We start from the raw sequence: 27,617 nt of genomic DNA on the forward strand, positions 1-27,617 counted from the left end.
ATTACGGACTGCAGTCCGCATATACACATAACCCATTAATGGATAAAAGGGTAAGATGAGATTACTTTCATGAAAGTATGCTAACTTGACCAAATGACTGGTCAATATCAAACTTATATATATATACCCCCCCCCCCCCCCCTAAACAAAATAAATACATCCCGTTTGTTTTCAATGGTCAAGTCGTTTTGGTCATTTAGAATAAGTAAAAAAAATCAATAATGCCATAACAATCTGAATTTTTGCGTCCTCAATCAATTATTGCGGTGTGGGGGGGGGGGGGGGTGGAGGGGAGGGGCTCGGATAATTTTGTAGCTATTGTTATAAAATATTTTTGAAATTGAATTTGAGTTCATTGGTGTCTTTTGCAATGAAAAGAAATAAGAAGATATGATATGAGTGCCAATGATACAACTCTACATCTAAGTTATAATTTGTAAAAAGTAAATAATCATAGGTTAAATTACGGCCTTCAACACGGAGCTTTTACTCAAACCGAACAGCAAGCTATAAATAAGAGCCACATAATTTGTTTTATCATATTTTCGCCACTGCCGGGAAATTCTTCAATTAGTTCCTACATTATTTGATCCTAATCTTCCGCCGAAATGTTTGAAACGTTAATTTTTGTTAAAATGCATTTTCTTACTTTATCTTAAAAATGCACTTTCGCTAAAAAGATTAAAGATCTATTTCTAAAACGTAATAAGTTAACTGTATGCTCATTATTGTAGATCCCGTAAATTCATTTTTGTAGGACCATCGATTAAAATTCATAATTTGACAATTTTCCATCAATATTTGGTGTGATTTGATTTTTTTTAATCTTAAATCGAGAAACAAACATGTCAAGGTTTTTCTCTTTTGAAATAACTTAAGATTTGATCCGGGTTTATATCAATTGTGCAGAAACAGATCGGAATCAGTTATGACATAGACAGTAATCATTCTAATCGTAATCATGTTCATTTACCATAACGACGATGAAAGCACATCATATAATGACGTTTCGACATCATATAACAGTGGCGGATCCAGGGGGGGAGGAGGGGGGAAGGGGGTTGGAACCCCCATATTTTGGTCGATCAATGCATTTGAATGGGAGCATATAGTTGGAACCCCCCTTTACTCTGTGTTGGAACCCCCCCCCCCCCCCCCCCCCCTTTTAAAATGGCTGGATCCGCCACTGTATAATGAAGTTAACCGAACCACATGATATAAGATTACAAGCACATAATATAATGACACAACCACATCATATAAAGATGTTTGCACATAATATAAGGGAAAATGCACATCATATAAGTATATTTGCACATCATATAAGTATATTTACACATCAAATAAGGACTTTTGCACATCATATAAGTACATTTGCACATCATATAAGTACGTTTGCACATCGTATTAGTATGTATGCACATCATATAAGTATGTATGAACATCATATAAGTGTAGTTGCACATCATATAAAGATGTTTGGACATCATATAGTGATACTTGCACATAATATAAGCATATTTGCACGTCTTATAAAGGTGTTTGCACATCATATAATGACAAGTGCACATCATATAAAGGTAAGTGCATATCATATAATGACAAGTGCACATCATATAAAGGTAAATGCACATCATATAATAAAACATTGTCATAACAAGACGGTTTTGGCGTACCTACTACACATTCGGTACTCTTCGGCATATCTCTACGGCAAAGTTCCGAACCGCACCTAGCTCATTTCAAAGGTATTGACGCAAGCTATTTCCCATTCAAATATAAGTTCCGAACCGGACCTAGCTCATTTGAAAGGTATTGGCCTATGCTATTCGGCACTTAAATATTTTTCTGGGATCCGGGTCCGTCTGGCCACTACAGAGATTCAAAGTTGCCCATTATAGCGAATTTTACATATTTACCACACATTCGGTACTCTTCGGCATATCCTACGGCAAAGTTCCGAACCGCACCTAGCTCATTTCAAAGGTATTGACGTAAGCTATTTCCCACTCAAATATAAGTTCCGAACCGGACCTAGCTCATTTGAAAGGTATTGGCCTATGCTATTCGGCACTTAAATATTTTTCTGGGATCCGGGCCCGTCTGGCCACTACAGAGATTCAAAGTTGCCCATTATAGCGAATTTTACATATTTACCACACATTCGGTACTCTTCAGAATATCTCTACGACAAGGTTCCAAACCGGACCAAGCTCATTTCAAAGGTATTTGCCTAGGCTATTCCCCGTTCAAATATTTTTCTGGGATCCGGGCCTGTCTGGCCACTACAGAGGTTCAAAGTTGCCCTTATAGCGATTTTTTTTTTATATTTACCACACATTCGGTACTCCTCGGCATATCTCTACGGCAAAGTTCCGAACAGGATCTAGCTCATTTCAAACGTATTGACACAGGCTATTCGGGACTTAAATATTTTTCTGGGATCCCGGCCTGTCTGGCCACCAAAGAGGTTTAAAGTCGCCCATTTACGTATTTTCCATGCCAACCACGTGCACACATTCGGTACTTTTCGGCATATCCACACGGCAAAGTTCCGAACCGGACCTAGCTTATTTCAAAGGTATTGACCCAGGCTATTCCCCACTCAAATATTTTTCTGGGATCCGGGCCCGTCTGGCCACCACAGAGGTTTAAATTCGCCAGTGGGTGACCCGTCACAACGTCATTTAAGCAGTCTCCGGTAGGTTTTCAGTATACAATCATCTGGTTTTTTTTTCTGGCTTTCCATAAATATTTTTCTATCTATATTTTTAAATGTTTCTGGAGTGATGGTTTTTGGTTAAATTTGTTTGATATATTATATATTGTATTACATCTTTTTGAATCTTTCGTGCCGTTTTATTGATAAAAATCTTTATTACATACATAAAGACAAATATGCACGTTATATAAGAATTTACGACAGCTTGAAAGGGTTATAAAACGACGTATCTTTCCCTGCATGCTTTTTAATGATTTTCAACTAAATTTGAATATTGAATCGACTGCTAACAGCCTGTTGTATATTGAATATCAATTTTAGAATATCGAATGACGAACAGACCTCTAGCTGCACATACATATCTAAAACAGAATGAAATGCTTTTAAAAAAAATTCAAGCCGTGACATTGTCGATTTCCACTGATAAATTGCATTTAACTAAGATTGAACGATTTTCGGAACGATTAGGTCTCATGCAGTTTTGGGGTTTCTAGACATATCATCAAAATTGGCTGCTGGAAAAAAAGTGGCTGCTATCTTGATTGGCCGATAAAAGTGGCTGCCAGCTCGAGTCTGGTTTAGTATTCTCCTGTTCCCACGAAACCCAATTGTCCTATTCTTAATATTGAACGATCCTTAGTTTAAACATATTTATTTATAGTGGATTGGGAAGCAAGTTTTGCAACATATATTAATCTCTTTCCACTTTGCGGGTGCGAGTGCTGCCTTGTAGCGGCATTAGCCTACCCTTTTTCGAAATCTACAAGGGTGTCTTTAACGTGCAAGAGATATGGCTCTCTCTGAACACGGGTCAGCCATTTATCGTCCCCTTCCGATGGACTTTCATCGTTTCCTCAAGACCATACTCGCAGATGGTGTCAAGGGAGAGCCTTAAAAAGTTTATTTAGATTTCTTTTATAAAAAAGTACACTTTTTGCTACATTTCGATTTCGATTTCAGACTTATAAGATGTCGAATTATTGGACGTCGGACTATTTGGGTGTCGGACTACTTGGGTGTCGGACCAAAAGGGTGTCGGAATATATAGGCTGCCCATAATGGTTTACTTTAACAAACTTTGACTTGGATGAGAAAGTTGAGAAAATCAGCGGACATAAAGCAAAACAGACAAAAAGCAACGGACAAAAAGCAAAAGTGTCGAAAAAAAAATTATAGACAAAAAACAAAAGTGTCGGACAAAAAGCAACGTAGCGTTCGTTTTAAAAATATACTGGGCATAAAAATGAAAAATGAAAATTATTGATACAAAATAAAACAATCTTACATTTGTATTTATAGAAATAAAAGTTATAAAGGTGAGATAAATGGACTGATATTGCTATAATTCACCTAGTCTGTGTACGTGGTATTATAAGATATTTAGATTCAATGCCATTGCACGATTTTATCCCTATTCACCAACTAAAGAGACCCGGCTTAGACATGAAAATTTATTTTTTCATTACCTATAACAAATATAAATAATCGACATATAATTGAAGAATGATTTTAAGTCTTCGTATCATCAGATCTTTCACGATGTTCGAAAAATGGTCTTCAAAAAGCGGTATTCTGATTGACTAACTGTACATCACGTGTTGTTCCTTAAGCAATTGCATTAATCAATAAAACTTATCCTTCATGATAACAAGAGGTCCCACAATAAAGTGCACAGGTAAATTAAAAATAAAACAATAATAAAATTCGTGTTTTCATGATCATTGCTAAAAACATGTAATTATAAGTATTGAATGCTTCTTTTAGTAACTTCATAGGGTTGTAAAAGCGTTGAACGTACGCACATTTTCAGAATAAAGCGCTTCTTAAATATCATGATAAATTGAAATGTGACCAGTATAGGTACAAAAAACGTGGATTTTTTTTAATGAAAAAAAAAATGTGTGGACTTGAACGGCGTTTTTTGTCGACTTAAGCAGAACTTATTATTGTGAACTTTAACGGTGCCACAAAGGTGTCTTGAGAACTACTTAATGTTCCAGAACAGGATCCGGGCCTGTCAGGCCACTACAGAGGTTCAAATTTGCCCTTATAGCGATTTTTGTTTATATTTTCCACACATTCGATACTCCTCGGCATATCTCTACGGCAAAGTTCCGAACAGGACCTAGCTCATTTCAAACGGTTTGACACAGGCTATTCGGGACTTAAATATTTTTCTGGGATCCCGGCCCGTCTGGCCACCAAAGAGGTTTAAAGTCGCCCATTTACGTATTTTCCATGCCAACCACGTGCACACATTCGGTACTTTTCGGCATATCCACACGGCAAAGTTCCGAACCGGACCTAGCTTATTTCAAAAGTATTGACCCAGGCTATTCCCCACTCAAATATTTTCTGGGATCCGGGCCCGTCTGGCCACCACAGAGGTTTAAATTCGCCAGTGGGTGACCCGTCACAACGTCATTTAAGCAGTCTCCGGTAGGTTTTCAGTATACAATCATCTGGGTTTTTTTTCTGGCTTTCCATAAATATTTTTCTATCTATATTTTTAAATGTTTCTGGAGTGATGGTTTTTGGTTTTGTTTGATATATTATATATTGTATTACATCTTTTTGAATCTTTCGTGCCGTTTTATTGATAAAAATCTTTATTACATACATAAAGACAAATATGCACGTTATATAAGAATTTACGACAGCTTGAAAGGGTTATAAAACGACGTATCTTTCCCTGCATGCTTTTTAATGATTTTCAACTAAATTTGAATATTGAATCGACTGCTAACAGCCTGTTGTATATTGAATATCAATTTTAGAATATCTAATAACGAACAGACCTCTAGCTACACATATTTATTTAAAACGGAATGAAATGCTTTAAAAAAAATACAAGCCGTGAAATTGTCGATTTCCACTGATAAATTGCATTTAACTAAGATTGAACGATTTTCGGAACGATTGGGTCTCATGAGGTTTTGGGGTTTCTAGACATATCATCAAAATTGGCTGCTGGAAAAAAGTGGCTGCTATCTTGATTGGTCGATAAAAGTGGCTGCCAGCTCGAGTCTGGTTTAGTATTCTCCTGTTCCCACGAAACCCAATTGTCCGGACTGTGCACATTTGACTTACTCTTGTTCTCTTGACCTACTGATTTAAAGAGAGGTTAGAAGTTATCTCTACTGTATACTACTAAAGCATATTACATTCGTTAACAATAAAACATGTCACCAGAATGTTTTGGGATGTTTCAGAAAAAATATGTTTAGTGTTTGCGTTTCTCGGATAACAATACATGTATAATGATTGGTTCCCGGCTATATCCATGCGACTCCTGGGTTCTTCTAAACATTAATGAAGTTTACGATGATTATTAGAAAATTAAGACACGCCAGTTCCAACTGTTAAAGGAACCTATTTTCAGATGTGTCTATAAACCCAAAGGTTGAATAAGATTCAAACGTATTTAACAGACTTATAAAAATTAGGGGCAGGAATGTTAGACTCTTTAGACCTAAACTCTGACCTTTAGTGAAAACAGATCATAAGTTGTCCAACCTGGGCCTTTTGGCCCATTAAGACATTTGACCATTGCCAATAAAATGCACCTAGTAGGTAAAAAAGTATTGACGAAGGGAAGTTTTGACACTCTTTAAAAAATGTGGGTTAGGCATGTTAGACCATTTAGACCCAAGTTCGGACCTTTTGAAGACAAACAATAGAATATCTATCTTTGGAGCTATAGTGAAGACAAACGATGAAATATCCCACCATGGCCTTTAGGCCCATTGAACCTTAGACCATTACCTATCATTTGTCCCTAGTGGGTAAACATGATTTACCTAGGGGAATGTTTGTCAGTTTTTTTTCAAAAATTAGAGGTAGGCATGTTAGACCCTGTAGACATAAGTTTGGACATATGGTGAGGACAAAATATGTGTTGCACCACCTGGGCCTTTATGACCATTGGAACTGTGCTCTGGTTTTTTGCATTTGGTGTAATTATACAATGAGTGTAAAAAAAAAGTCAATTGGTAGGAAAAAATCGCTGTGTTCGTGACAATTTTTCTTTCTGCTTTCCTAACTCAATTTTGCTTAAGCAATCGGACTTAAAGCCTGGACATTTTGATTTTTGTCGAGCCTGCAACTTTTGTTGCAGAAAGCTCGACATAGGGATAGTGATCCGGCGGCGGCGGCGGCGGCGTTAGCTAACTTCTTTAAAGCTTTATATTTTAAAAGGTAGAAGATCTGGATGCTTCATACTTTGTATATAGATGCCTCATGTTACGAAGTTTCCGTCAGTCACATGTCCAATGTCCTTGACCTCATTTTCATGGTTCAGTGACCACTTGAAAAAAAAGTTCAGATTTTTTGTAATGTTGAATTCTCTCTTATTATAAGTAATAGGATAATTATATTTGGTATGTGCGTACCTTGCAAGGTCCTCATGCTCGTGAGACAGTTTTCAGTTGACCTCGACCTCATTTCATGTATCAGTGAACAAGGTTAAGTTTTGGTGGTCAAGGCCATACCTCAGATACTATAAGCAATAGGGTTAGTATATTCGGTGTATGGAAGGACTGTAAGGTATACATGTCCAACTAGCAGGTGTCATCTGACCTTGACCTCATTTTCATGGTTCAGTGGTTAAAGTTAAGTTTTTGTGTTGTGGTCTGTTTTTCTCATACTTTATTCAATAGATCTACTATATTTGTTGTATGGAATGATTGTAAGGTGTACATGTCTAGCGGGCGGGTGTCATCTGACCATGACTTCATTTTCATGGTTGAGTGGTCAAAGTTAATTTTTTGAGTTTTGGTCTTTTTATCTAATACTATATGCCATAGGTCAACTATATTTGGTGTATGGAAATATTTTTATGATCTATATGTCAGTCGCGCAGGTTTTATTTGACCTAGACCTTATTTTCACGGTTCATTGCTCAGTGTTAAGTTTTTGTGTTTTGGTCTATTTTTCTTAAACTATAAGTAATAGGTCAACTATATTTGTTGTCTGAAAGCATTGTTAGCTGTACATGTCTGCCTGGCATGGTTCATCTGACTTTGACCTCATTTTCATGGTTCATTGGTCTTTGTTTAGTTATCTTGGTTAAATTAATAAATGTTAAGTTTATGTGACAGTTTTTAATAAAGCTTTTTACTTAGGACTATCACCATAATATCAATGATTAGTAAAGAAGGCGAGACATTGCAGCGTGTGCACTATAGTTTTAGTTATCTATACTATTAAACGAGAAGACCTCATTTTGTGTGTCGCTTCTCTTCTTTCCACAATAAATTAATCATCATGCCTCTATGATTCTATAGGTACATGGCATAGTCGCATTTGTCATCCATTCATATGATTATTCAGATTGAGTTATTTTGGGAGAAAAACGAGAAAAAAAAGCGTCCGGATATTATTCCGACATTGGACGAAATTGTAAGTCAGATTAGACTTCCGGTTTGCCTTTTCTTTATACTTTGAACATACATTTACTACGAATAAAGAGTATTTTCTATCTGATATCATTTTCAAATTAACTATCCACGGCGGTCACAGAGTTGATTAATTGATAGAGTCTGTATAATATATAAATGACCGCTGACCCGATTAGTAAAGTGAAAATTGAAAGTAAAAAACAAATACACTTTATTTATAGTAGGATAATGAATAAACTCATCATAGATACCAGGATAAAATTTTGTATATACGTCAGACGCGCGTTTCGTCTACAAAAGACTCATCAGTGAGTCAATCCAAAAAAGTTAAAAAGGCCAAATAAAGTACGAAGTTGAAGAGCATTGAGGACCAAAATTACTAAAAGTTTTGCCAAATACAGCTAAGGTAATCTATGCCTGAGGTAGAAAAGCCTTAGTGTTTCAAAAATTTTAAAATTTTGTAGGCAGGTAATTTATAAATATAACCATATCAATGATAATTCATGTCAGCACAAAAAAGTGCTGACTACTGGGCTGGTGATACCCTCGGGGAAATAAATCTCCACCAGCAGTGGCATCGACCCAGTGGTTGTAAATAAACTCATCATAGACACCAGGACAAAACTTTGTTTATACGCCAGCGTTTCGTCTACAAAAGACTAATCAGTGACGCTCGAATCCAAAAAAGTTAAAAAGGCCAATGTACATACTTTACAGATAAGCGCTAAAATTATCCATGTGTTATTAGAATTAATAGAAACCAAAGGGGAATTTTTGGGGAAATTAACAACTATAGGTCACCGTACGGCCCTCAACAATGAGCAAAGCCCATACCCCATAGTCAGCTATAAAAGGCCCCGAAATGACCATTTAAAACAATTAAAACGAGAAAACTAACAACCTTATCTATATGTACAAAATATAAACGAAAAACAAATATGCAATTTATAGTAATGAATGTACATAATGTACATTTAAGCACTAAAATTATCCATGTGTTGTTAAAATTAACAGAAAATGAAAAAGGGGGAATTTTGGGGAAAAAAGGATGAGCCGGGCTAGAAAACAAGTGTCCTGTTCCAAGGTACCTTTGACTTTTGATACCTTTTCTGAAATTTTCCAGTCATTAAATCTTTTACAAAATTTCATTGATTACAAAAAAAAGAAGATGTGGTAGGATTGCCAAAAAGACAGTTCTCCACAAGAGACAAAAATGTCACAGAAATTAACAACTATAGGTCACTGAATGGCCTTCAACAATGAGTAAAGCCAATATCACATTATCAGCTATAAAAGGCCCCGAAATTACATTGTAAAACAATTCAAACAAGAAAACTAACGGCCTTATTTATGTTCAAAATATGAACGAAAAACAAATATGTAACACGTTAACAAACGACAACCACTATTTACAGGCTCCTGACTTGCATGTTCATAATATACTAAATATATGTTCATACTGTAATTAATAGAGAAAAAAAATGGGATTTTTTTTAATAAAGAAGAAGGAATAAAATAGACATTTTCCTGTCCCCAAATATCTTTTCCTGAAATTTCCAAGTCATTAAATCTTCCTACAACACTTTACACACTTTCAATCACGCTCTGAATGCCCGTGATTTCGAGGGTGCGTTCTAGTAGTCTTAAACTATACAATAATTTTGTCGATGTTTGTCTTGTATATGATATGTAGATGATGGTGAACCTTAAACAAACTCTGCTAGTCCTTACTTTTATTTTTGTTGCAAATTTCCGATGGTCAAAAACCTTTGGATCTCAACTTTTCAAAAACCTGAATTGTAGAATATAAGGCCATTGCGTTTCTCATAAAAATGAGAATGGAAATTGGGAATGTGTCAAAGAGAAAACAACTCGACCAGAGAACAGACAATAGCAGGTCACCAAAAGGTCTTCAACACAGAGCGAATAATTCCCACACCGAAGGCGTCCTTCAGACTGTTAATGACTAAATATGTTGGTTATGTAGTGATTGATACTTGAGTTTTATTTCAGTCTCAGTGAAATGCTTTGGACAAACTTTCAGTAATTGCACATATTCTTATTTCGATGCTTTGTATCTATAGCTATTGGCTTAAACTAATGCTAGTGTGGCTTTCTTTAGTGGTTTCGTACCGATCTTTTAGGTTAATTTATTTTCAATTGATTTTACAGTTTGTTCCAATTTTGTACTGTTACACCACTGTCCAACTTCAAGGATGGATTGAACGCTCACAAAGATGTTTAACTCTTTTTGCATGCATATTTTGTATGTGCCTGTTCCAAGTTAGATGCCTATAGTTCCGTGGTTGTCGATGGTTCATGTCTGTCGACTTATTTTTGATTTTTTGTATTTAGTATACAGTATGTGATTTTGTCATTATTGAAGGCCGTATGGTTGCCTATAATTGTTAACATCCCAATAGTCTAGATGAAAGCCATAAAATGACAGGAAGCTCACCATATTTTATATTGCATATGGTTTGTTTTTAAGTTTTTTCATGTTGAAGGTAATAGGTAAGCTCTAAATAGGATTCACTGTCTAATGCCTCGTTCACACATACAAAAAAAATGTACATTTAATTGAATTCGACTCGATTTATCCCCCTTTTATATCGCTAAAAAAGGGGAATGCATAAATTGAAAACAGCACTCAATCTAAAACTACAATTGCAATTGAGCTGTAAACTTACTTGTCCTCGCAGGCACTCGTGTTAGAAAAAAATAAGGTATCAGTTATACATTTTTCTGAAAAAAAAGTAACTGTGCTTGATCTTTTTTTAAGCAATACAACATTGTGCACAGTTTTTAAACCAATCAATTGATCAGTGTTTGATTGAAAGGGGAAAATTCTTGCTACGCTCAATGTAATAGGAACGTTTTTGGCCATTTACCCAGTTAAACAACGGGATCCAAAGTTTTTCGTGAATGGCCGAAAAGTCAATTTTGCTATTCTCTCATGCACCGCTTGCTTGGATGCATTTATTCTTCTCGAGTGATTTTGCGACTAAGGCAGCCACCATTTGATTTGGTGGGGGGGGGGGGGGGGGGGGGCGGTAAACTGTATGGATTTTTATTCCGGACAGAGTTTTTTTTAACAATCTATTTTTATTTTTTTTTGCGACAAGACGAAAGCAATTTTTCTTTCAATTTTAACATAAGCTGAGGCTGAAACAAATATTTTTTCTCTCTTAAAAAACTTTTTTTTTTCCAAAAGCTGAAATCATAGCTCCCCCTACTTTGACTTTCAAATCTGAAATTAATATACAGATGGTCAAAACACGATAGGATGGGTCGAAGTCCCCGGTGGTGTGGCACAGCATGACACCTCCAGGATTGGCAAAATTTAAGACCGATCAGAAACAGAACTACTCGAAAACTTTAAATGGGATTGTGCTGCAAATAGAAATTGATCTGTATTTCTGATAGTGCTAAATCATTGAACAAGATTGGAAAACATCATTTGTTCCAATCCCAACTTGTCATCTATTTTAATGTATACATTGTATTCAACCTTTTAATCCCACACAGTAGTGAAATTTTCATTCATGCAATCGGCAACAAATGTACACATTGTATATCTATAGCATCGTTTTTAAGTTGAAAGATCGAATACAATGTATAAACAATTACACTAAGAAGTTTATTTAAATAACAAAAACGTGTCAAGAATTTGAAATAAATTTTCCAACATGGGAAACCTTAATTGTTATACAAATCGGCTTAATTGGTAGCAGAGGCGGATTTAGCGGGATGGCAGAGAGCCATATTTTTACATTAAGAAAATCTTTTATTTATTTGAGAAAAGTGGTTATTTATTTATACAAGAGCAAAGTATAAAAGTAGTTAAGAAAGCGAGATTTTGATTGGATAAAAAAATTCATTAAGCATAAGCTGAGTTCATTTTAGCATAAGCTAAAATCATTTTAGCATAAGCTGAGTTCATTTTAGCATAAGCTAAAATCATTTTACCATACGCTAAATTCATTAAGTATATGCTAAAATAAACTTTAATTTTAATATTTATGACCTTGATTCCGCGCCAACATTTATGTATAAGCTAAACAATTAAGCATATGCTAAAATGATTTTAGCTTATGCAAAAATTAATTCAGGTTATGCTAAAATGAATTCAGCTTATGCTAAAATGAATTCAGCTTAAGCTAAAATGAATTTAGCTTATGCTAAAATCATTTTAGCATATGCTAAATTATAATATAGCATATGCTAAATTCCATGTTTATGACCCTAATTCCGCGTCATACTTTATTTTGATCTGCTACACATTGATATAACACGTGACTTTAATAAATAGTTATATCCAACATAATGCTAAACTTTTGGCTTAATGTCTTTTAAGTGGTTTCAGTTATTATTTTGGATTGGATATATTTGAGCTTGATAAGGTTTTGCAACCAAACTGATGTTTAAATCATTCATTCAAACAAACACAAATATACATCGAAATTGTTCGACATTTTCTTTTATAGTTGCACTATTTGACTGTGTAATTCGTGTTGATTTGGTTTTTGTTAGTCAAACAATAAACTATTCACCTTTTGTAAGCTACTATAACCTTTACGAACCTGTAGAATGATTTGATTTTGAAGTAACGCATATTGCCACTGTTTATTTTTTAATGGCATACTACTGTTGCCTTTTTTTAATATATATACTATGACCGAAAGATATATTTTATGTTTCAAGGATTTTAAAACTGTCTTTCAGATAAAGAACCCTACATATGTTTTCCTTTGTTTGGGCAGTGTGTGTGAAACTTTGCTTATTGGTGGCACTGCAACGTTTGTATCAAAAATAATACAAGAATTTTTCAATGTTGACCTAGCTACTGCAGGAACTATTATTGGTAATTCCAAAATGAGAAAACTAATTATGGGATAAACATGTATACTTTGAAACGATCGCGTAAGTTAGTGAATAACCGGCCGGTAAAAAGGTAATAACAGAAAGATCAGTTTTTTTTCGGACGGCAATCATTTATGTGAATATTAGTTTGTTCTGTGTGTGTATTTATTAGAAAAAGACATTACAATTCGATTGTAACATTACGATTGGTTAACATTAACAGCTGAAACTATCCGAATGTTAATTGCAAGGTCTGAATATTGCGTGTTTTTAAACTAGAATGGTTCAACTGATAATCGCAACAAAGGTTTATACTGATATAAGTACATGTATTACCAGGCTGCTTGAGTGGCCTTACATGATATTTGTATGTTAATGTAAAAATTAACATGGTATTTACGTCAATGAAGCAAAAACCCAACAACATCAAACAAAACAAAACAAAACACGTGTTGAAATTAGTGTATCATCTCAAACAAAAGTATATCTTTTTGTCATTTCATTATTTTGTGACAGGTGCAATAACAATACCTGGATCTGGTGGTGGAATGATATTTGGTGGATATATGGTAAAGAGACTAAATCTGAAGCTTCGTGGAATAATATACTTTTGTTGCATTAGTATTGGCCTGGCAGCATTACTTGGACCAATATTCTTATCAAGTTGTCCAAGTCAACCACTGGCTGGAGTGTCGACATACTACAAAGTGTGAGTTTTTATTTTTCCGACTTCTCATATAAATACGATTATTTTAATTGTCAAGGACATTACACCATGGATTTTTTTTTGAAAAGTCAACAAAACGAAACAATTAAGATAGACATTACGTAAATGTATTAAGACATAATTTCCCTGAAGTCAAATTATAAGGATTATCTTTCATACTAAGTTCGGAAACTTAAAAGACAATATTATTTTCAGAGAAATTGGAACTTCTTTGATTGCTGGCTGTAATAATGACTGTGGTTGCACAACAGCAGGATTTGAACCAATTTGTGATCAGAACAAAACAGTTTACTTTTCACCGTGTCATGCAGGATGTACAAAAGCTATCATTACAAATGGAACGAAAGTACGATATTTTTCATTTTCTTAAACAATAACTTTACGATCAAGAAATCACCCCTAGAATTCTGTAAACAACATAATTTTTGCAAGCGATTGTATCAGAAGAAAAATAATGCAATTATATTTCAATCTTCACCTACTTTAATATGAATGGAAAAGAAAAATTAAAAGAGTTGGTCCGATTTTTTTCATGAAAAAGGATGGCCAATATAGATACAAGTATCTTGTCTTACGGAAGGATATATTCTTTATCATAAAAAAAAATTTTGATTGAAACAACTGCTATTATTAAGATGCTTGATTTCTTGATTAACAACATATTTGTTACGTTTATAGGACGTGTTATTAAACAACAATTTGCATTTTCATGTGCACAAACTGTGCCTTTCTTCTAGTCAACTTATTTCTTTATTCATATACAGGTTTAATTTGGAAAGAAAGAAAAGAAGTCAACAGTATGCTCTTTCTTTCTGCTAGATGATGTTCTCTAAATAAACGTTTCAAAATTGTTGATTATGTTAAAAGTATCATTATCAATAATCCAAATGAGAGGTTTAAGAAGCTTTAAAACTAGGTTTTATCTACAATATTCTACGTAAGAGAATGCCTGTACCAAGACAAGGAATGTGACAGTTGTTATCCATTTGTTTAATGTGTTTGAGCTTTTGATTTTGTCATTTGAAGAGGGACTTTCCGTTTTGAATTTTCCTCGGCTTTCAGTATTTTGGGGATTTTTATTTACCCATCGAAGTTGAGTGAAAGGATAAAATAGATACATTTAATATAAAAAAGAAGATGTGATATGATTGCCAATGAGAGAACTATCCACAAAAGACCAAAATGACACGGACATTAACAACTATAGGTCACCGTACGGCCTTCAACAATTAGCAAAGCCCATACCGCATAGTCAGCTATGATAAGCGCCGATAAGACAATGTAAAACAAATCAAACGAGAAAACTAACGGCCTTATTTATGTAAACAAATTTAAGTCCGCCTCATATCTTGAAATGTATCTAAATATAGTTAATGAGGGTCGGATGAAAACAAAACTTTACGACAAAAAAGCAATTTTCAGCTTTCCCATTATGGACTTTCTATTTCTATTTAGTAATATACCTGCATCGCCTGCATACGGAGTATATATCTCAATATTCCAGGGCTTGTATTTCCTTTCATGATTTCATTTATAGAGGTTTGATTCTCACAAAGACGCTATGAAAACAAGAGTTCTAATTTGTGAAGTTGAAATCAATCCTTCGTTATTTTTTTAGAAGGCCGTCACAAGTTGGTTGACCGTTATTTAATATTCGTTTGAAAGATAACGTATTTGGTCCTAATATTGTTATTACAATCCCGTTCCCTTTTTTTTTTAGCTCTCCTGACCCAAAGGGCCATGTGAGCTTTTCTTATCACTTTGCGTCCGTCGTCCGTCGTCGTCCGGCGTCGTCTGTTAACTTTTACAAAAATCTTCTCCTCTGAAACTACTGGGCCAAATTAAACCAAACTTGGCCACAATCATTATTGGGGTATCTAGTTTAAAAAAAATTGTACAGTGACCCGGCCAACCAAACAAGATGACCGCCATGGCTAAAAATAGAACATAGGGGTAAAATGCTGTTTTTGGCTTATAATTAAAAACCCAAAGCATTTAGAGCAAATCTAACATGGGGGGTAAAAAATTTTATCAGGTCAAGATTTATCTGTCCTGAAATTTTCAGATGAATCGGACAACCTGTTGTTGGGTTGCTGCTCCTGAATTGGTAATTTTAAGGAAATTTTGCTGTTTTTGGTTATCATCTTGAATATTATTATAGATAGAGATAAACTGTAAACTGCAATAATGTTCAGCAAAGTAAGATTTACAAACAAGTCAACATAATCGAAATGGTCAGTTGACCCCTTTATGAGTTATTGCCCTTTGTAGTCAATTTTTAACCATTTTTCGTAAATCTTAGTAATCTTTTACAAAAATCTTCTCCTCTGAGGCCAAATTAATCCAAACGTGGCCATAATCGTCTTTGGTGTATCTAGTTATAAAATTGTGTCCGGTGACCCGGCCAACCAACCAAGACGGCCGCCATGGCTAAAAAAAGAACATAGGGGGTAAAATGTAGTTTTTGGCTTATAACTGAAAAACCAAAGCATTTAGAGCAAATCTGACATGGGGTAAAATTGTTTATTGCGATAAGACGTGTCACGGTACTTGTCTATCCCAAATTCACATGTATTTGGTTTTGATGTTATATTTGTTATTCTCGTGGGATTTTGTCTGATGCTTGGTCCGTTTCTGTGTGTGTTACATTGTAGTGTTGTGTCGTTGTTCTCCTCATATTTAATGCGTTTCCCTCAGTTATAGTTTGTTACCCCGATTTTGTTTTTTGTCCATGGATTTATGAGTTTGAACAACGGTATACTACTGTTGCCTTTATTTATCAGGTCAAGATCTATCTGCCCTGAAATTTTCTGATGAATCAGACAACCCGTTGTTGGGTTGCTGCCCCTGAATTGATAATTTTAAGGAAATTTTGCTGCTTTTGTTATTATCTTTAATATTTTTATAGATAGAGATAAACTGTAAACAGCAAAAATGTACATCAAAGTAAGACCTAAAATTAAGACAACATGGCTAAAATGGTCAATTGACCCCCTAAGGAGTTATTGTCCTTTATAGTAAATTTTTAACAATTTGCATAAAATTTATTAATTTTTACTAACCTTTTCCACTGAAACTACTGAGCCAAGTTCATTATAGATAGAGATAATTGTAAGCAGCAAGAATGTTCAGTAAAGTAAGATGTACAAAGACATCACCATCACCAAAACACAATTTTGTCATGAATCCATCTGCTTCCTTTGTTTAATATTCACATAGACCAAGGTGAGCGACACAGGCTCTTTAGAGCCTCTAGTTCGAATGTGACATTCAGAATTATTACTTGGTTTGTTTATTTTCGACTTATGAGTTTGACTGTCCATCTGGTATCTATTGTCTACTTTTTTTGTAGAATTTTTTAAATTGTTTAAAGGATCAAATTGAATTATAACTGGTAACTTAATATGTTATCCTCATTGTTATGGAACATACTAGTATGTGAATTCTGACATTTCGGCTGTAACAAAGTACAGCACATTAAATGAAGAAAAGTTATAAACCTAAACCAAACGAAATAATGTATCTGTCCTGTTCTTTTAAATTTTACAATCAAATTAATACATGAATATACTTTTTTATATATTTTAATCTATTTCAGTCGTATATGAATTGTGATTGTATAAGCTCAGCTCAAAACACCGCGTTGGCAGTGTCTGGTGCCTGTTCTGACAAATGCAACTGGTTTTATGTGTTTTGTGTATTATTCTTCCTAATAATGTGGTTCACATTTTCAACTATGTCACCAATCCTTACAGCAATTTTCAGGTATTATTTATTATTTTCATTTGTATTTTTATTATCAAAGCAAGTAAGGTAATGTTTGCCTTAAACACATACAAATGGATTTACAGATCCTCTTTAAAATAATTATTAAAAACAAAATAACAAAACTCCAAGGAAAATTCAAAACGAAAAGATCCTTTTTGAATTACAAAATCCAAAGCTCAAGCGAATGGAAAACAACTATCATGTTCCTGACTTGGTATATGCATTTCCTTGTGTAGAAAAATCAAACATGGTTGTATACCTCGTTAACATTTCATTTGCATGACTCATACACTTCCATTATATTGACAACAATATGTGAACAAAAGCAACCGACATAATAGGTAACAAATCAAAAATAAGGGAACAGCAGGCAGCATTGTTGTTTTATTCTAATCACTAACAAAACAAACAAATATGTCTTCAAAGAAAAACAAAATAGCAAATGGTCAAGGCACGAATAAAAACAATAATACAAAAGTTACATTAGCATAACCACACAACGGCGGGATGATAAATACCGAGCCATGCCATACGGATTTTACCGAAAATGAACTAAGCAGTCGAGGTTAAAAAATCTAAAAAGACAAATAAATTTCACTATCTCGTTGATGACAAAGCTACTCCGACTCATATTACAATAACAACAGGTCGGCAATGACCGGCGCACAGTAAGTTTCAATAGGAATGCCTACAATTAGTTGAAATTCAACAAGTATACTGTCAATAAGAATCTAAGCCATACTGATCACTTGTTCCTCTATGTAGTATTTTTTACCGTTTTGTTAACTTTTATCATAATTTGCCGTTAAGCATCCAAAAGTAAAAAAATAAAGCGTATACTTCCATTTGTATCTTGAAAAGCATTGTGGATAACGTGATTCTGTACTTATGTATCCCTAATTGTGACTCTGTGACATGAGTTGTAATTAAGTATTGCTCATTGTGTTATTCTTCTAACAAATTTTGTATTCTTGTCTTTCATTTTTGCTAATATGCTATGACTACATGCCTTTTTGTGTTTCTTTAATTCATATGACGTGGCTCTGAATTTACACATCCCGTCATTATGTTATTGTGCTTTTGTAAATGTTTGTATGCTTGTCTTTCATTTTTGCTAAGGTGCTTTGTTCTAAATGTGTTCTTTGTGCTTCTTTGTTACATATTTGTTTGTTTTCATAGTGATTTAAGGTTAAAACACAATTTTGACTGCTATATTCCTATTGTTGACATTTTTACCTACTATGTCTGTTTGTTTAGTTCACACATCCTTGTCCATATAATGGAATTTGATACGACTGTCATACCAGTGAAAGGTTTAGCTAGCTATAAAGCCCGGTTTAAGCCATCGTTTTCTACATTAGAAAATGTCTGTACCAAGTCAGGAATATGACAGTAGTTTGATCTTATGATTTTGCCATTTGAATATGGACTTCCGTTTTTAATTTTACTCGGAGTTCAGAATTTTTGTATTTTTTTCATTTACTTTTTTCATCATTACAATTAACCAGAACATGTTCTATTGAACTTATAATTCAAAGCTCCTTTGTGGAGATACCTGACAAACACTGAATATTTTAGTTTGTTGGTAAGCAATTTTCATTATCCTAGTTCATATTGAAAGTAAACAACACAATTTTAATTAAAATAATTGACAAATAGCATCAGTTCACCCTACTAACATAACTGAGATTGACACATAAATGGAGGGGTAAAAAGTTTTTGTTCTTTAAGTTTCTCATCCGGAAATTGTACTAGTCAAACAGATGCTATTGTGACTTCAACTAACGAAACAAGGATTTAGTTAGGTACGATACAAACATTTATATATGTATATGCTTTCTTTCGATCGAAACTTAAAACAAAACCAAAACTTTAACATGTTATTCCTTTGTTCGATAACTTCAATGTAAGCAACACGCCATATGAACGAAATCATTTCAATATAATCATACTCCCGCTAAGTTAAATAATATTTCTGCTTGCAAGTTTGATAGCATATGAGTATTTACATGTTCTTTTTCAACAATACAATTTTGTTGTATTTGCTGCTATATTACAATTTTGTTTTTCTAAAATGCAATTCAGTTTATTTTGTTTCAAAAGAGGGGGAAACTAAAGACTATACAACACGAACAAAAACTGGGCCTGATCTAAAAAAGTAAAATCGCAAAAATACTGAACTCTGAGGAAAATTCAAAACGGAAAGTCCCTAATCAAATGGCAAAATCAGAACTTCAAACACATCAAACGAATGGATAACAACTGTCATATTCCTGACCTGGTACTGGCATTTTCTTATGTAAAAAATGGTGGAATAAACCTGGTTTTATAGCTAGCTAAACCTCTCACTTGTATGACAGTCGCATTAAAAAGGTGCTCCGGATGGATAAGCAGATCTTGCTTCACATGTGGCACCGGTCGTAATTGCTCATGTTATTACAAACCCGGTACTTATTATGTAGGTCACATTTGTGGAAAAGGAAAAGGATTGTAGTTATGACATTAGGAACATATCCGATATTATCTGTGAAACGGATATTTCGTAACGTTCAACCGACTTGTGATGGGGTTCGTAAAAATTACGAAAGGATGATTTCAACTGCACAATTTGGAACTCTTGGATAAATAGCTTCTTTTTGAGCAGCAACCCTCTATCAAGGAAATCATGATAGGAAATACAAGACCGTGATAATCGTAACAATTTGTAAATATGTAGGACTCCGAGGTACGATGGGGACGCTGAAGTGCGATGGTCACGCTGAAGTGCGGTGGTCTACGCCGAAGTACGATGGTCCCTACGCTGAGGTGCGATGGTTTAGCATGACGTTAAAATATTGACGTTTTCAAATACAACATAGATTCGAAGCAGGATGATAGGGTTGTAGATAAAAGTTTTCATGCTAAATGAGGGAAGGGAGTTAATAAGAGAGTAACGAACATTTCAAGTCCTGGAAAGTTTGTTGCATTACACGTGGAGGCAATTTATTGGAAGCAAAGCGCATGAAAGATAAACTTGACCAGCAAATGGGCGAACCAGTGTTTGTAATTGTGCCACAAACTTTTTGCACTATAAATAAAGTATATTTATCTTTTATATATTAATTTTGATTCATCTTTAAGTAAGCGCCACATGGACATCTTAATTAAAAAAATAGTATTAGCAATGTTTTGATATATTAAGATGGTATAATGTTGTTTTGTTTTCGAGATGGATCCTGATTTGTAACAACACCGTCGATCGCTCTAGTCTTATTTTATTGTGGCTACTGTGATAATTGTCTACAACATGACTGGTTCCTATGTATACTGTTTAGCAATTTAGTATCCCCATACTAATGCGTGCTAATCGGAAAACATATTTGAAATTAGGTTAAAAACATTATTTTTTTTTATTTGACCTGAACAGAGCTTAAAAGATTTACCAAATACGAGGATTGCAAACTACGGTTGTCAAATCTAAGGGAACGACTGACAAAAACTATATTTTGAATACCTTAATTGTGTTATTTCTTAATAAAGTTCGAAAAACTCTACAACAAAAGTGAGCGCATTGCGTGAAAAACAATCTCTGACCAAGACAAATACCATACCCCCTTTAGAAGTTAAATGGTTGCTCCTTTTATGATACTGTTTCATCTAAACATCTCGTGTCTATTTTGCTTATATAATCAATGTCACAGACAGACCATCGCACGCAAACGTAACCACCATTGCACCCCAGAGTAGGTATCAGCAAAGCTAACTTCAGAATGCCATCATCGCACTTTAGCTTGTAAACCATCGCACTACAGCGAGGACCATCGCACGTCAGCGTGACCATCGCGGTTCCGAGTCCTACATATATATACCCCGTATGCAGGTGCTGCTGGAATATCATATTAAGGGGCTCGAGGGTATAAATCCATTCGTTTAAATATAAATATTTTTCTATAAATTTATCATATATGTAATAGATAATTAAAATAAATATGGGTTCACCGTTCATTTAAGCTCGCAATCTGCCTTCGAAAGTAGCATGCATTTTTGTTTAGGTACTTTTTTTTCTATTGAACTAATAGGAAAAATAGAGGTTATATTGAAATACAAAAATAACTATAGAGAGAAATCGCTTAAATCTTACAATTGTTTAGTTGAAGTACAACTTATTTGAGAAAAAAATAACAAAAAATATAGGTCACCGATGAGTTAAAAAAATTATATAATTCTTAAATAAAACAAATGTCATTTTTCCACCAAAGGGAGCTTTTCAATTATGAAATCATTCCAAAAGTCATCTGGGGCCAAAACGAAATTGTTGTAACCTTGAGTCTCCTTAAACTATTTTTTGGAAAATTCTTTAAAACTAATACAGTTTGTGTTTAATAGTGTGAGATAAGAAACAATATTTCCAGGTTGTTATCACACATATAAAATGTAATGTTTTCTTTTGTTTAATCTTTACAGATGCGTCCCTCATGATCAAAGATCTTTTGCCATTAGTTTACAGGTGCTTCTTGTTCGTTTGTTAGGTGATTATTATAATATCAATAACAGTGGACAAATGTTGAGAAAAACATAGAACAATTTACATACAAAAGTTAGGTATTTATTATAATATCAATAACAGTGGAAAAATGTTGAGAAAAACATAGAACAATTTACATACAAAAGTTAGGTAATTATTATAATATCAATAACAGTGGACAAATGTTGAGAAAAACATAGAACAATTTACATACAAAAGTTAGGTATTTATTATAATATCAATAACAGTGGAAAAATGTTGAGAAAAACATAGAACAATTTACATACAAAAGTTAGGTAATTATTATAATATCAATAACAGTGGACAAATGTTGAGAATAACATAGAACAATTTACATACAAAAGTTAGGTAATTATTATAATATCAATAACAGTGAACAAATGTTGAGAAAAAACATAGAACAACTTACATACAAAAGTTAGGTAATTATTATAATATCAATAACAGTGAACAAATGTTGAGAAAAACATAGAACAACTTACATACAAAAGTTAGGTATTTATTATAATATCAATAACAGTGGAAAAATGTTGAGAAAAACATAGAACAATTTACATACAAAAGTTAGGTAATTATTATAATATCAATAACAGTGGACAAATGTTGAGAAAAACATAGAACAATTTACATACAAAAGTTAGGTATTTATTATAATATCAATAACAGTGGAAAAATGTTGAGAATAACATAGAACAATTTACATACAAAAGTTAGGTAATTATTATAATATCAATAACAGTGAAAAAATGTTGAGAAAAAACATAGAACAACTTACATACAAAAGTTAGGTAATTATTATAATATCAATAACAGTGAACAAATGTTGAGAAAAACATAGAACAACTTACATACAAAAGTTAGGTAATTATTATAATATCAATAACAGTGAACAAATGTTGAGAAAAACATAGAACAATTTAGATACAAGTAGAATAGAAGACAGATTTATAATGTTTATGGCCCCGCAACGAAGTTTTTTTATATGTGAGACAACCATCATGTTTGTGTCCACATGCAGATTTTTCAACTTTTTGAGACGAGGCCATTCGTGTCGCTTTGACACAGCCAGTTATTAATGACTTTGAAACGTGACAAACTGAGCCACGATTCTCTGTTATAAATTATTTTAAAAAAACGCTACTAGAGGGGCATTTTTTTCTGGTCTGTGCGTCCGTTCGTCCGTTCGTTCATCCGTGCGCCCGTTCGTCCCGCTACAGGTTAAAGTTTTTGGTTAAGGTAGTTTTTGATGAAGTTGAAGTCCAATCAACTTGAAAATTAGTACACATATTCTACATGATATGATCTTTCTAATTTTAATGCCAAATTAAAGTTGTGATCCCAATTTCACGGGGGTCCACTGAACAAAGAAAAAGATAGTGCGAAGCTCAGGTTAAAGTTTTGGTTAAAGTTTTTGGTCAGGGTTGTTTTTGACGAAATTGAAGTCCAACCAACTTGAAACTTAGTACAGATATTCCCCATAATATGATCTTTCTTATTTTACTGCAAAATTAAAGTTTTGACCCCAATTTCACGGTGCACTGAACATGTAAAATGATAGTACGAGTGGAGCATCCGTGTTCTACGGACACATTTTTGTTTTTGTTTTGTTTTTACAGACCAATTTACTTGAATATCACTTTTGATAACTCTTAGTCTCATTTTATACACTTAAAAAGTAAAATCACAAAAAGACTGAACTCCGAGGAAAATTCAATCATAAAGTCCATATTCAAATGGCAAAATCAAATGACAAAACACTTCAAACGCATGGACAACAACTGTCATATTCCTAACTTGGTACAGGCATATTCAAATGTAGAAAATGGTGGATTGAACATGGTTTTATAGCACTAACCCTCTCGGTTATATGACGGTCGCATCAAATTCCGTTATATTTACAACGATGCGTGAACGAAACAGACATGCTAAATAAAAGTAAAAAAATAGGTACAGTAGGCATCACTGTTTTTCAAACTCAAAACAAACAATCATTTGCCAAAAAAGCACAAAAGCATCAATCAAGTTAAAAAATTACACTCATTGCTTCGCGTGTCTGGCGTCAGATAATGTAAAAGAGGGACGAAAGATACCAGAGGGACAGTTATACTCATAAATCGAAAATAAACTGATAATGTCATGGCTAAAAAAGAAAAAGACAAACAGACAAACAATAGTCCTCATGACACAACATAGAAAAATAAAGGGTAAACGTCACAAGAAGAAATATTGTCTTTCAACGTTTATTCAAAAGAATTATAATTTCACATTGGGAATGGTGGTATACAGGGTTAAAAAATCAAAAGTTATGTTAGAATTAATTTTAGAAATAAACCGAGATTTAAAATTGTCAAGAAGTTCTTTAGAATTTTTAAGAATCCACATATGGTTAATACAATTACGCGAGTAAAATAATTTTGTCGTTCAAAGTATTTTCAAATTTGTTATAGAATAATAACATGATGACATATAATTGAACAATAACATAATGACGGGATCTTTTAAAATCACTTTTATATATCATATGCTTACTTTGTGATGCATGTGTGACACCTAATCTTAAATTAAAAAAATCATGCAATAATTGTTTTTCCATATACCTGAACAGACATCGGTACTTCTCTCCCTCATGTTTGTATAATGATAGAAATACATTTGATTTTGATAGAACATCTGTCAATTTATTGATTCATGCATTCCAGGTACAACTCCTGGCCCTATATTTTTGGGCGCAATCATTGACAGTTCGTGTGATGTATGGCAGGATACATGTGGAAAGCAGGGATCTTGCTGGATTTATAATAAAACCGATTTAGGATTTCGTATAATGGTTTGGTGGATATGCTTAAAAGTGTTGGGATTGATATTTTTATTCTTAGCAGCTAAATTTTATAAACCTCGAAGAGAGAGTACAGAAGTAAAGGTCTCACAACCAGAAAGTGTCAAAGCGCAAAATAAATTTGACAGAGAAAAAGAATTTACAAAGCTTTGATTCCTATTTGAGGCATTTCATACAAAGCACTGTCAATCATATATGATAAAACATACATTTTCCTGACTTATGTAAGGACGCTTACGGAATAGACTTTGATGATTGATGCAATATTACATATATTTTTGACAATACTAAGTTTCATACTTATTTGTACATTTTCGGTTTATAGCTCTTCATCTTTTTTTGATAAGTCTGGATTTCCAAATGTTTTGGCCTCGATCATCACTGGAGAGACACTGATTGTCGAACTGCGCATCTGGGGCAGTAAAATTGGTCCTGTTTACATTGTTACGGTAAAGCCGATAGAAACATTCTAATTATAAAACTTTCATTTCCTTTTGACATTTTAACTTGACATTTCTCAGTTTCAGAAAAGTATAACAAAAATATTGAACTCCAAGGTAAATGCAAAAAGGGAAGTCCGTATAAACTGAAAAATCAATCGATATCAATCATATTTACTCAATTCGTACAAATATTTAAAAAACATAATTATTGTATTGAACCTGGTTTTAAAACTAGCTTAACAAACCACCATACAGGCAGTTGCTTAAAGTTTCTATGCTGTTAAATTGGACGGGAAACCAAAATAAAACTGAAAGTACAGGTCTGAATTTACTAATAGTCACTGACAGCTTTTTGAAGGCATAAAAGTTAGGTACCTAAGACTTAATACCAATCTGTATAAATTTAACATGCAATAAATTAAGTGTAAAGACGTCACAGAAAAGCATGACCTTGTACAAATTGTTAAAATATAGATATCGATAGATTGAAGAACAATAGGAAAATTCCTGTACCACGTCAGGAATATGACAGTTGTTATCTATTCAATTGATGTGTTTGAGCTTTTGATTTTGCCATAAGATTAGGGACTTTCCGTTTAAACCTTTCCTCGGAGTTCAGTATCTTTATGATTTTACTTTATATGCATATTTTTATGACAATAATATATAGTATGGTTTTAATTTAATGATAAACGCACCATATTTATACTAATAAAACAATATTCAAAGATCTAATAACAGTGTTAAACAGATATCCTTTATTGATAATATAAAAAGCAGATGTTGTATGATTTCGAATGCGACAACTCTCAAAAATGACCAAAATTACACAACAATTAACAGTCACAAGTCACCGTATGACCTTCAACAAAGAACAAAGCCCATACCGCATAGTCAGCTACTAAGGGCCCTGAAATGACAAATGTAAAACAATTCAAACGAGAAAACTAACGGCCTAATTAATGTACGAAAAAGTACCAAAAAAAACAAACGCTAGTCTGTAACACATAAACAAACGATAACCACTAAATTGCAGGCTCCAAAACTACGACAGACACATGCATACAGAATGTGGCGGGGTTAAGAATGTTAGTGGGAGCCCAAACCTGGGACCATATGTAACAGTTCAATATAAAAACAAACTATAAAAATCAGTTTAAAAAGGCTTGACTCACCAGATGGATACAAATAGAAATACATATAACAAAAACATGTGGACGTGACCGTGTACTTGAAAAAATCAAACAAAAGAAAAAGACACTTAGTACAGATCTGAGAGTACTCGCAGTTACTGACAGCTGGTTCAAAGCCATTAATAACTGATATAAAAAATCATGCATCAAAAACTATATTATCAATCAGTTCACATCCAACATCCAATGGATTTCGTGTAAAGACGTCATAAAATATTTCAAAAAACATGACCTTGTGCTAGGGTAAACTGAAATATCTAAATCTAGGAAAGGAGAATTGTTACCTTTATATCTTTTATTTAAGATGACAATTTCCTTCGGATAAATGTCGGTAGTATATTAAAAAAAATCTTAATTATTTAACCAAAAATTATCATCAAGATTACGGTAAGTGTTATTGAATTTATCAATTAAATGCATTTTAGACAAGTACGTAATCTAAAACATCAAAAGAATGGTTTACACTCCATAACGATATTTTTTGATTTTATGTGTAGTTTAGGTAACCAAAACATAGTAGGCACTATAAAATCTTCAGATGAGACCTTAAGCTAGGATGAAACTATGATATGTTTTTTTACTATATGACTCTCTGTGAAGCGGACGGTCTTGAAAGAAGATGATTTTAAAATTTCATGTCCGTGTAGTATTTACGGCATACCACAACCACATTATTGGTTCCTTTGTCGGCCGTTACAACCACAAACCGCTTTTGAAAGTTCTGGAGGTTTATTTCTTATTCTGGATATAGACATATTGTTTACACTTTCATTTTTTAATGTGATTAATCGAATATTCACAACATTTATATATTTATTTAAATACGAATCAAGAGATTTTTTTTTATCAGATTTTTCCCGTTTACACTAGTTTTTATAATACGAGGAAAGTACGTCTTTTGTGACCTGACGACACTTTTCACAATTCATTTTAGGCGGAGGATGATATTTGTGTCTTACCTGTCTGTCTTGGACGATATTGAGGTCTTCTATTATAGAAGAGGGACGAAAGATACCAAAGGGATAGTCAAACTCATAAATCTAAAACAAACTGACAACGCCATGGCTAAAAACGAAAAAGACAAACAAACAACAGCACACATGACACAACATATAAAACTAAAGAATAAACAACACGAACC

General features: G+C 33.6%; 1 protein-coding gene across 1 annotated transcript in view; it reads left to right on the forward strand.

Moving 5' to 3' along the window:
- Nucleotides 1-25,177, forward strand: part of LOC139518077 (solute carrier organic anion transporter family member 4A1-like) — a 40,408-nt gene extending 15,231 nt beyond the window's left edge. Inside the window, exons 8-13 of the mRNA XM_071309738.1 lie at nt 12,847-12,985; nt 13,501-13,693; nt 13,907-14,057; nt 17,310-17,476; nt 21,923-21,987; nt 24,704-25,177. Coding sequence (XP_071165839.1) covers nt 12,847-12,985; nt 13,501-13,693; nt 13,907-14,057; nt 17,310-17,476; nt 21,923-21,987; nt 24,704-24,993 — 1,005 coding nt within the window. The 3' untranslated portion in view covers nt 24,994-25,177. The remainder of the gene's footprint in view (nt 1-12,846; nt 12,986-13,500; nt 13,694-13,906; nt 14,058-17,309; nt 17,477-21,922; nt 21,988-24,703) is intronic.
- Nucleotides 25,178-27,617: the final 2,440 nt, after the last annotated feature.

The sequence above is a fragment of the Mytilus edulis genome, chromosome 3 (genome assembly GCF_963676685.1).
Source record: "Mytilus edulis chromosome 3, xbMytEdul2.2, whole genome shotgun sequence".
NCBI classification, from domain to species: Eukaryota; Metazoa; Mollusca; class Bivalvia; order Mytilida; family Mytilidae; genus Mytilus; species Mytilus edulis.